The sequence below is a fragment of the Thalassophryne amazonica genome, chromosome 5 (assembly GCF_902500255.1).
Source record: "Thalassophryne amazonica chromosome 5, fThaAma1.1, whole genome shotgun sequence".
Taxonomy (NCBI): Eukaryota; Metazoa; Chordata; class Actinopteri; order Batrachoidiformes; family Batrachoididae; genus Thalassophryne; species Thalassophryne amazonica.
In genome coordinates, this window is record NC_047107.1 from 59,974,602 (window position 1) to 59,987,344 (window position 12,743).

Here is a 12,743-nt window from a genome sequence, read left to right on the forward strand (position 1 = left end):
TGGCTGAGCTGGACTTGCAACTACAACTATTTACTGCTGATAACCTGCAAATAGTCAAAGCCCAGAATATGACATCAGAGACAGCCCTAATATGCATATATGCCCTTATACTGCATTCCTCTCCATTTTATTATAGAACTGGTGCTTTCCTGAAAGGTTATGATTTACCTTGTTGTGCTCATATTTGTAGGGGATTTTGAGTGTCTCCATGGCTCGGATCATGGCCTGCATGGCTGTGAAGATGTTTTGATAGACCAGTTTGGTGAAACCCCTTTTGTCCTCATCAGAATAACCGGCACCGTGAATAATCCTCATCTGTTTGATGAATGTGCTCTTCCCACTCTCCCCAGTGCCTGGGACAGACAAATAGTTTAGTTAGTACATAATTTCATCAAACCAATTAACACATTCATACTTTGGACAGCAAAAATGCCTGTAAGTGGGTTAGTACAGTTGTGGTTGGAAGTTTACACAAACTCATCATGGCCATGAACATCATAGCAATTTGGGGCTTTTAATGATTTCTTTGAACTGTTCTTTTGTCAGGGTGGAATGGTTGTACAGCATATGTCATTAATGACTAAAAAAACAAGAACTGGGTGCACAAGTTTGAATTTATTTTTAGATCTTCTCTTATCCACACAGGATCAAAATTAGACACATAAGCTCAAATACACACATAAAACCCACAACCACTTTTATATATTTGGGATTATTGTCCTGTTGGAACACCCAAATGTGGCCAAGTTTCAAATGTCTTGCTGTGGATTTGAGGTGACGAAGAATTTGCAGGTAGTCCTACTTCTTCATTACTCCATACACTTTGTGCAATGCACCAGTACCACTGGCAGCAAAATGGCCCTAGAACATGATGCTACCACCACCATACTTGACAGATGGTACAGTGTTCTTAGGTTTAAAATCTTCACCGTTACTCCTCCAAACATACCTTTTGTCACTGTGGTCAAACAGTTCAACCTCTGTCTAATCTGACCATAAAACATTTCACCGGAAGGTATTTGTCTTGTCCTTGTAAGCAGCTGCAAATTTTAGTCTAGCTGAAAAGTGTAGATTTTAGAGGAAGGGGCTTCTTTTTTGGTAGGCACCCTCTCAGTCCATGGTGATGTAAGATTCACTTCACTGTGGACAGTGACGTTAGTGTTTCAGCAGTTTACAGCAGGTCTGAGCCTTGGTGGTTCTTGGGTTGTTCCTGTACATCCTAACCAACCCTCTCCTACGGCTGACAGTTTGGGTCTTCTTCCAGACCTGGGCAAAGTGGTGACACATTCGACTAAGTTGTACTTCCATACAATTGCATGAACTAATGATCTTAGAATCTGTAACTGTTTAGAAATGGCTCCAAGAGACCTTCCAAACTTGTGCAAACTTGCCATTCTCATTGTTATATCTTCACTGTGTTCCTTGAGTATTGATCAGTCCAATGACTGCTCTTAGACAATTTTTATGTTGGAAAAGAGAAATTACCAGTTGTAGTTAATCATGTGCACTAATGTGGAGTTAACAGGCCTTGGCCTTGTCATGTTAAAAGACAATGTAGGACCTTCAGCACTACCGTTTAAAAGATTTAAGTTAATGTATGTTTGAGCATGTATATACAATTCTGACCCTGTGTGAATTAGAGAAAATTTTAATTAAATTCAAACTTGTACACCCAGTTCTTAAGTCATTAATGATGTATGCTGTAGAATCCTTCCATCCTAGCAAAAGAACAGTTAAAAGACATCATTAAAAGCTCAAAATTACCATGTCATTCATGCCCATAATGAGTGTATGTAGTAAACCTCCAACAACCATTGTACATCCCAGCCAGATGCGTAGATAGAAGCTCAAACACACGCACATACAAAAATGCCATCAATCTCAGCAGCGTTTGAAGTGATGAGGCCAAGATTACAGACTGGGAAAATACTGACATTAGTTTCTTCCATATTTATCCCTCTCTATGCACCTTCATTCAATATTTAATCGAAGTATTAATAAAGATTAAAATTTGTAAATTTAAGTCTCAGCATGAAGCTTAGCAGTTAGTACTACTCCTTCATAGCAAAGAAGGTCCTGGGATCGTTTCCCGGCCTTTCTGTTTGGGGTTTTCATGCTCTCCTTGTGTCTGTGTGGGTTTCCTCTAGGCATTCCATTTTCCTCCCACTAGCAAAAACATGCTTATTTAGAGTCTCATGGATGCTTAAGAGAGAGAGAGAAAAAAAAAAAAAAGACAGCAATGTGATTCATCTATAATATTCAAGACAGCAAAAGTTACCCCAAATGCTATAGGCGTTTGGAAAGCTAAGGCCCCAGAAAATTTTGAGAATACAAGTGCCCTGTGGTGCATTCTAGGCAATTAAAAATCATAACTCTCAACTAAAATGTTATAAATAACTTCATAACTGCTTTCAGACTAGGTAAAGAGATATATCATAATATCATACCACAATACTGAAGCCACTCGATTACTATTATTCATTCAATAATGCACAATAAAATGTTAAATTTGTTTAAATTATCCATCTCAGTCTGAGCCCAAACACCTCTAAGAATCTGAACCTGAATTTATTTATTATACAGAAATGTATTTATTGATTAACATACCTTATAGTAAAAAAGCCACATATTCTTGTGTAAATTCCTGTAAATCCAGTGTATTTTTCCCATGAAAAGCGTCTATATTCATAAAAACTCATGTACATTCTTGTGTAAATTCATGCAGCCTAAATCCATTCAAAGCCAGTCTTTTTCCCCAGTGAAAGAAAGTCTAGATTAATGAAAAAAGCCACAATCTTTTCTAAAATCCTGTTTGAACAGCACAATGTTTATTTTCCAGAGAGAGAAAAATTCTTACCGTGTTTCCTGAGGGCACAGTTCACTTTTCCCGTTTATCTTTCAGGTGTGTTGATGAAGCCAGTGACAATTCCATGGATTCTTGTCCTTATCAGACTTTTTCAAACAATCTTTCTCACCATCTTCTCTGTGTCCGACGTCGGTCCGTAACAGAGACACGCTGCACAAGTCTTCTTTTAAAAACTTTAGTGCTCTAAAGGTTTGCGATGTCCACATGCTACCTTTAGCTTAAGCTACGGATTTTTCACAGCCCTGCATTTCTTTTAGACGGCAAGAATTTACAAAAAGATGGAAAATCGTCCAAAGACTGCGAATAAGCATCCCTGGAGTCTGCTCCTGACCAAGGCAGCATCTCCACATGTGGACGTGGTCCCTGGGCATCTTACTGTGGCTGTTCACTGCTCGTAGTGTAATTAGGATGGGTTAAATGAAGAAGACAAATTTCATTGTTTGTATGTACAATGACTGTAAAGGCCCTTCACCATTTTGCCATAGACATTGTTCAGAACACATTACAGCAATATCTGCTAGATAAAAATAAACTTGTCAGTTTATATGCCACCTTATCCTGTAGGCACACTCACACAACACAGGTACTATCACACCTGAACCCCTGAAAGGAAGGACTTCAGCATACTGTTGACTCAAAACCATTTAGAACCATAAATGTGAAAGAGGGCAAAGTGAGTTTTCCTGTGGGAGAAAAAAAAAGCTGACTCATACCTTCATAACAACATCCTACATTGGAAGAAATTCTCTCTCTCTCTGTCTCTCTCTCTCTCACACACACACACACACACACACACACACACACACACACACACACACACACACACACACACACACACACACACACAATTTGTTGGCTGCCTTCTTCTTAACCCATTTTCTTGGGCTGGTGACAAACCAAAAACATCTCTCTCCTCTCAGTGGTAGTGACAGGAACTATTTCTGTGTGAAAAGCTGGGCCATTGTTTGGTTCAGGGGTTGGGACGAGTTAGATGCATCATGGTTAAAACACTGTTAAAAGATAGCAAAAACTGTCTTGGCGAAAACAATTTTATAGACTTTTTGCAGGTGAAAACAAAATATGTCTAAAATATGAAATATATTTGAAATCTGTCTGTATCTTTTTGGAATCTTTATGATCAGACAAATAACATGGTGTAGTTTTCAATGTGATTGAATAATTTTAAAATTTTGATTCCTGTGTAATTCTTCAATTGTCCCCTACCTGGTCATCGACTGAAAATTCAAGTGGCCAGTTGGGTTTTTCAAAACAGTAATGCCTAAGAAGTACGTGTGCCAATTTTGGTTCTTGTTGACTGAAAGATTGTTACAGTTCTCTGCTCCACTACAAGGGCTTTATTGGCTTTCACCAGTGTTAGATGTGCTAAAATGGCTAAAACTGATATATACTCTTAAGCAGAAGGTGATAATTAATATAATAAAATGCACTTTATTGTCATTATACAAAATGTGCAATGATATTGAACACCAACTGCTGTAAAACAAGAAAATGATGATCTGAATGAGGAATTGCTGAGTTTTACAGAATGAGTGAAAAGAATAAATCAACCTCTCAAACTGAAAGAACACACTCTTGAATAATAAGGAAATAACCTGCATGCGTTCTTGAATAAGGAGAGAGAATAATCTTCATACTACTGCACTTGCTTGCACTTTATGGGACAGCCAGAACAACGAGGACGGCTAGGCTAAGGTAAGGTTAACTATAATGTTTTTAAAAAGTATACTATGTATTAATACATATAATTGCATTTAAAATGTGTAAAACTTTACATTTGGTGAGTTAAACATGCACATGCAATGTAGGACAGTAAGTCTGCATTGTCTCACGCCACCCAGCTGTAAAATGGGTATTGGTTTTGGCTGGGGAGTAACCTGTGATGGACTGGTATCTCATCCAGAGACAGTCATGGCCTCTTTTCTGCTTCACACCATAGAAACTGGAGATCAGCACCAGCCCAGTTGGCCCCAGGGCCTATAAGGACTGACTTACATTTTCAAGTTTAGACAGAAATAGGTTTCATGAAAAATGCTGTAAACCTGTATGGAGAGTTTTGTGGTGTTGGACAGCTGAAACCCAACATTAGTGTTCGTTTAATGACTTTGCCATGTTTCGCAGAACACCCCCCCCCCCCACCCCTGGCAAAATAAATTTTAAAAGTCTAAAAATCTTTTGCCTGTATTCTAAGGCCCCGTTTCCACCAAGCATTTGCATCTGCATCAGTGTTAATGTCGGCGTATCATTTTGCATTTGATTGTTTACACAAACATTATGCTTTTGCATTTTTTTTTTAGCCTGAAATTTCACATATCTAGAACTAAAATCGCAAGATCAACTTTTGGGTGCAGTATGGCAAACATTGCAATGATGCTGCTAAATGAAATGGACGAGGAAAAGTCAGAATCAACATCATAGTCACTGTGGTTTTATTGTACCATGCTGGTTGTTTCTACAGCTTGAATCAGCTTTCCGGTGCCTACTGTATTGCTCATTTTTCTGCAGGATGAACAAACTTTCTGCCACATCGTTTACTACTACAACAACACCACTGACCTACGTGGACCTACGGCTTCCATGTGACATGGATGGTGTCACAGCACAGAAAACATGCACATCAAGATTATACCGTGTGGATACGTCAGTTGTGTCTAGGACTACACTGTATGACCTAAAATTCATATTGCAATATAAACTGAATTCCTTCACGATAATGGTATATATCAAGATATATACTAAAGTGTAAAAATGATAATGTGTTTCTGAATGGGTCCCTTACCAAAGGTAAACTGATCAAAATAAATAAATACAAATGACAACAACAACAAAAAAATATAAACAGACGATATGTAATTTTGACATTTATTGTGCAGATCTCAAAACTAGTGGTACAATTTGCCAAAGGTACATCTAGGATGCAAGCCTAGATTTGACAGTCACTTCCTCATTTACAAAACAACATGAAACCACCAAAACATTTTATTTAAAAAAATACTTAATTTACTCAGATTTGAAGTCAGTTTGGGGAAATTGACGTTACCTGGCTGATTTTGTTTTTCTAATACAGTTAAAAAAAAAACAAAAAAACCCTTGCGATATTTAACGTGGCGCTTTCTCAAATGTTTGATTCGGGTCGCAATGAAGCCTCCACCTTCCCCCAGTGCATCGGCTGAAATAAATAAACAATGGCTTTGCAATTAGTGACAGAACAGGTGTCTCACAAACTTGCATAAACAGCAGTGAGAGTCAGTCACCTCAGCTCAGAACACCTCTGTCTGCCGCAGCAAATTGGTTCTCTCAGAGAACCACACACACACACCCGCTTCAGAGAGGAGTTTCCCTGAATCGAAAAACTCTGCAGCCGTTATCGCGATTAGTCGGTGGAATCCAAATCTCTGCCGTCGGACAAAATTATACCGTGTACCGGATAAACCAACTAAACTGCGCAGGCCTAGTTGTGTCTAGGGTTGCGCATCGAGTACCGGTTCTTTTCAGGTATCGTTAAGAAATGATTCAATCCACCGACATCGGCAGCCTTTTTGCTTAATGACTCCCTTATCGGTCCTTCAGAGCGGCTGTTGTTTTTGAGGGTGTTTGTCGAGAAAATGATAATTTCTCTACGTTGATTACAGACGCGCTTCAGGGTCTGTAATCAACCGCTTCTGCAGCGCGACTCCACTTTGAAGCTTGAATCAATGAACCACTGCTTTGATCCGCTGGCTTGTTGGTTCTTTGATTGACTGCTCTTCAGAAGCGGCAAGTCTGCTTCTTAACCCCTCTCAAAGCCATTAAAATATATCAATCGTGAGTCACTTTTGGGTGGATTAAAGTCACTAACTGGAACTCTTGTCTTGTTGTCATCCTCCGTTCCGTTGGCACAGCTACAAACGCTGTGCGGCTCTCTGCCGAGAGAGTCAGGTCGAATTAATAACTTCAAAACAAATCACTGTTTTAAGTAAAATGACACCTCTTTCCAAACGCGGTAATACAGCCAATAAACTACAATCAACTGAAAGGTTTTTTTTCCTCCCAAAATGAGACGTCCTACGTTCTTTATGAATTACATCCTGAAGTGCAGCGCAGCCAGCTGCAAGAGCTCAGCTCAGATGTATGGAAAGACATTCATGCCAATAATGTCTGAAAGGAAATTCTTTTGACAAAAACTACAGATTTTTTTTTGTTTCTATTTATGTCCAGAGATCAAGGATCCACCATGTAGAGTTTATTATGTCCGGAGTTCAAGGATCCAGTGACCAATTTCATATTTATTTACTTTAAGACTCAATAAAATGTTGACATAGAAAACCCGTAAAGCCTATGTTTAGTACACAGAAAATTCACAGGAGGTATTGATAAAATCTTACCAATATCCATCCCTAGTTGTGTCTGATGCAAATGTTGAAGCTTACACAAAAGCTTGGTGGAGACACTCAAGTGTCTCAACACGGAAATGATTCATATGGTGGAAATAGGGCATAAAGCAATCTCTGAGGCTACTGACTTTCTAGTCATAGTTTTCAAATAAACAATTTTATTTTTAATGACTAGAAGCACTCAGAGTGCAAACCTCCACCAAGGCCATGGGGTCACTGACGCCATAACATCTACACGCTGTGGAATCATTGAACCTAAAAAAGTCTAACAATGATGTTTGCTCAGTAGTAAAAAAAAGTTTCATCTGCTGTGACTGGATAGCATGTATCCATAGCGCTTGGCATTGCAGTTTATTGCAAGTTGCACCTTTCCCAGAACCTACTGTAATCTGAGCACTGACATTGATATTGCATGTGCTTATAGACAAAAACAAATAAGAGACAAAATTCAATTTATTATTCAACTAAACTGCAAATACGTATATGATTTTTTTTAACATTTATGAAACACTTCTCTAAACAAGGCCATCAGGTCACTGACCCTAAAGAGATTCCCTCCTTGGCACAGTGATCTATTTCTTTTTGTCTCTTTCTCTAAAATTGTATATAATAATCATTAGATTATTAATATATAAACAAAAATAAATTTAAGAGATATTACAATTTGAAAACAAATGCACCCGAACGTGATGACAGCTGCAACTGCTTAATGCTAACTTTTAACATTGAAAATGCCACAGACATGCTAATGTGTTAGCATCGGGATCCGGATCACCACTAAAATTTAATCACTTGTTCCTCTTGTCATTTCCAACCACTCCACAAAATTTCAAAAATAAATTTAAGAAATATTACAATTTGAAAACAAATGCACCCGAACGTGATGACAGCTGCAACTACTTAATGCTAACTTTTAACATTGAAAATGCCATAGACATGCTAACACGTTAGCATCAGGATCCGGATCGCCACTAAAATTTAATCATTTGTTCCTCTTGTCATTTCCAACCACTCCACAAAATTTCATCAAAATTCGTTCAAAACTTTGAGTTATCCTGCTGACAGACAGACAGACAAACAAACAAACAAACGCGACCGAAAACATAACCTCCTTGGCGGAGGTAAAAATAAAAAAAATAACCCAGTGGTGGCCAAAACAGAAAGAAGATGGGATACACCTGGAAACAACTGAAGAGGGCAGCCCAGGACCGAGGAATCTGGCAGACTGTTGTCAGCGGCCTACGCGCCAAGAGGAACGACGATAATGATGAATGATGGTGGCCAAATGGTTAGTGCCCTTAGTTTCAGTGTGGAAGGTTCCCAGGTCAAACATCACCCCTGCCACATTTCTCCATGTAATGTGGAGTTGTGTCAGGAAGGGCATTCGGTGTAAAAAAAACAAAAAAAAAAAAACAACTTGTGCCAATTCCACATGCAGGTCTTTCTCGGATCTGCTGTGGTGACCCCAAGTGAAAACAAGGGAGCAGCCTAAGGGCCTTACTCTTTTTAAATTTTTAACACTTGAAATCCTGAGGACAATGACTTCAGTCAAATGAGCCGAGCTGTGCAATGCAGTAAAGAGTAGTTGTTGTAGTAGTAATTTATTTGCCATCTCAACCATGCACAGTAGTATACAGTACACAGTGAAGTGAAAGAACGTTTCTCCAGGACCAAAGTGCCACATAAAACAACAAGAATTCAACAAGTACACCCCTGCAGCAGCATATAGTCAATCAATCAATCAATTTTTTTTATATAGCGCCAAATCACAACAAACAGTTGCCCCAAGGCGCTTTATATTGTAAGGCAAGGCCATACAATAATTATGTAAAACCCCAACGGTCAAAACGACCCCCTGTGAGCAAGCACTTGGCTACAGTGGGAAGGAAAAACTCCCTTTTAACAGGAAGAAACCTCCAGCAGAACCAGGCTCAGGGAGGGGCAGTCTTCTGCTGGGACTGGTTGGGGCTGAGGGAGAGAACCAGTGACATAGTGACACAAGACGACCCACAACGACGCTCTGAAATGATGCATGCGCAGTGAGGGCAAGGGGAGTGCTGAGTTCCTCGTACCAGACCACAAGCGCAGGCGGTCTGTGAAATCCTCAGTCTGCAGACAGGCTGCATGTGAAGGGGAACACAGCCTGTGAAAAACGGCTGTGGAGTGCAGCGTTTCCACGAAAGCTGAACTGATGAATCAACTGTGCAGCAAATTAATGCTGTGTTTACACATAGGCAGGATGCATTACGAATGTCATATTTGCGTCATTCTTGGTACATTGCTGACATTCTTAACGCATCTGAATAGGTTTCTTAATAGTGCGTGACATTCGTGATTTTGGTGCAACATGTTTTTGCCTGTCAAAAAAAAAAAAAAAATCTTCCACGAATGTCACGCACCACCCTCATTTCGCCTCATGTCATGAAGGTCACAACAGAGCGTGTTGATCTGTCTTGATTAGTGGTGATCCTTAATAGAGTGTGACAGCGTTCTTCTCTGACGTGTGCACAATTAAACCGTGCTGCACCGCATTCAGTTTCATTGCTGCAGTATGCTGAAGGAGGACAGTGACGCCAAGTTGGCTAAAGGTTTCATTCCAGTGCTCCTCAGCACGCTCCTGCAGGTGTTCCACCTGCTGCATGTGCCTGATGTGTGGGAAAACGCGTGAGACGAGAGCCGCGTGGAGCCACACATCTGGCTCTCTCTCGCTCGTCTCCTCCTCCTCTCTGCGCTACTCCATGGCACAGAGCCCAACTAAGCATGCAGTCACAAAGTTCTTCTGCTGTGGATTTTGAGGAGCAAACTGGAGTGATCTGAATTGTTCTGCAACTGATGGGTGGATGAATATGGGTGTGTGTGGAGACAATTCACCTCATTCACAACATGACAGAAATTAACAATGTGCAACAACGCAGAACATTTTTCTTGACTGTGCGTAATGGTTCCTGATAATTCTCCAGCAACACGTGCCATTAACCATAATGCGTGGTAACAGTTTGCAGCAGTTCCTGAGGACACCTGACATCTCTGCCCCGAAACATCACATTCATTATCAGCAGCCAAGAATGTATACTTCGTGGCATTCGTGACTTGCCGTCGTTATGTGTAAATGCAGCTTTAAAAAAAAAAAAAAAGATTCATTTAAAGTATGTGTCCTTTCACGTCATTTGTGGAGGTGGAGAGCAGTGGACCAAACTGTTTTGTTTTTTGTTTTTTAAATGTGCAAAACACACTGCTTCACTTTAAATGCGCAATAAGTCCATTTCAGATCAGCATGGACCCTCTGTCTCTTAAAATGCTTTATTTTATAGCCCGGTCACACAGCAGACGACGATTCCTGAAAGAAGGGGAAAGAAGTAAAAAAGTCACAATTCGTTGAGAAAAAGGGGGCGAACGAGCTTTATCACCGAATAGCCTGCGAACCAAGAACGCAAAAGGGATGAAAGAGGAACAAAACGAAACCGAAGCTCACGTTGATCTCCACAGTTTAAACGAAACGCACCTGGAGCCACAGCTGGAGCAGTGTGTGTCTGCATCTCTGCGTTATAGGACTCTGCGTTGGGATGCAGCTCATAGCGCCTGAGTTTTGGAGAAACTGCAGACAGAAGCTGTGGAGATCTGCGTACACGCCAGTGGCCCCACCTGCTCTGGTTCCTCGTCCAGAACAAAAGAGGGATCGTCTCCACATCATCAGAATCCTCACTGTCTGACGACACACTGGGCATGTCTTGCGCCAATTTATAAAGAAAAAAAAAAAGGTGCGCCGTGTTGACTGCTCTATCACTGTATTACGTTACCAAGCCAAGTTTTCTGTTATACTGATAACAGAAAACTGTCAAAAGGGGAATAAATATAAGTGTAAAGATGATTGACTATATCAGAGCAGTAAATTGATCAGTCCGTGTGAATGCGCATTGTGTCACCATGTGTGGTTATTCCATGAGCTGCCACTAATCCACAATGTGAATTCTACCTTCCAGAACAGCTCTTTATATAATCATCTGAATCATCTACCTGTTGCCACATGTACCGAAGGGCTGGATTGCCATTCCTACACTCATGTTTTTATATTTAATAAAAAATAATAAGTGCACGCAGGAGCTACTGCTGCTGCATTCAAGTATCGTCAGAAATTACACAACTGTTTTGTTGTTTCAAATTCAGCAGTTGCTTGTGGCAAAATAACTGTATCCACAGAAAAGATTAATTCTGGCCTATATAAGGTGCCTGAGCCCAGTGAAGCTGACCCCCCACCCAGATAAAAAAAAGAAAAAGAAAAAAAAAAAAGAAAATCCAAGCAAACAGGCAGAGTTTGCCCTGTAGTTTCCAAGGGCACATGAATGCAGCAGCGCTCAGAAACTGCTTCTGTACTGTGTGAAAACATTCAGCTGGTCGAATGACATCAAACTAAACACTAACGTTACAAAAACAAAGCAAACGATAATAAAACTGTCAAGAGCGACAGCAAAATGAAAATACAAACGAATTGAGGTTTTCGGTGGCATTCATTCAAATTTTTCAACATTTTAACAATCCTGACGAAGCGTCAGCTGCAGGAACAAAGCTGCGCAAAGGTTAAATGATGCCAACAAAAGTCCAGATTTCTTGTTTCATTTGTGCTTCACTGCCCTTCGTTAAGTGCCATGTGACTTCAGCCATTATTCAGCGTGCGTATTTTTGAAGTTGTAGCGTTGCCTGCTACACTGATTAGCTCTTACATTGATTATGTGCATTCTCCATTGTCTTGTCCATTTTTTGTGGGAGCGTTACAGTGCCACATACAGGCCTGGCGTGTGTACTACAGCGTTAAAGCCTCGAGTCAAAAACATTTTTTATAAATCGAATTATTCAAGTTACTCGATTAATCGTTTCAGCCCAACTGCCAATACCGATACTATTCTGATACCAGAACTGTTTGCTTTAATATTATTATCATTAATGTTGACTTTATATGATATTTTGTGTCCCCAGTTATACAACTTCATGATGAAGTGGTATAGAGGAGGATTTTCTTAAAAAGACCAGACAGTTCAGCTTCAATTTGCCACAAAGTACATCTGAGATACAAGCCTAGATTTGATGTTTTAGTGAAAGAATTACGTACTTTTATTTATTAATATCCAGTTTTGTACATATGAGGTCTGTCAATAAAGTATAGGTCCTTTTTATTTTTTTCAAAAACTATATGGATTTCATTCATATGTTTTTATGTCAGACATGCCTGAACCCTCGTGCGCATGCGTGAGTTTTTCCACACCTGTCGGTGACGTCATTCGCCTGTGAGCACGCCTTGTGGGAGGTGTGGTCCAGCCCCCTCATCGGAATTCCTTTCTGAGAAGTTGCTGAGAGAGCGCTTTGTTTGATCAAAATTTTTTCAAAACCTGTGAGGCACATCGAAGTGGACAGAGTTCGAAAAATTCAGCTGGTTTTCGGTGAAAATTTTAACGGCTGATGAGAGATTTTGAGGTGATACTGTCGCTTTAAGG

At 40.0% G+C, this 12,743-nt stretch overlaps 1 protein-coding gene across 1 annotated transcript in view; it reads right to left on the reverse strand.

Annotated features, from left to right (window-relative positions):
• The window catches only part of LOC117510617 (guanine nucleotide-binding protein G(q) subunit alpha), an 85,251-nt gene that overhangs the window by 52,438 nt on the left and 20,070 nt on the right, over positions 1-12,743 (reverse strand). The window contains exon 3 of the mRNA XM_034170411.1: positions 169-353. Coding sequence (XP_034026302.1) covers positions 169-353 — 185 coding nt within the window. The remainder of the gene's footprint in view (positions 1-168; positions 354-12,743) is intronic.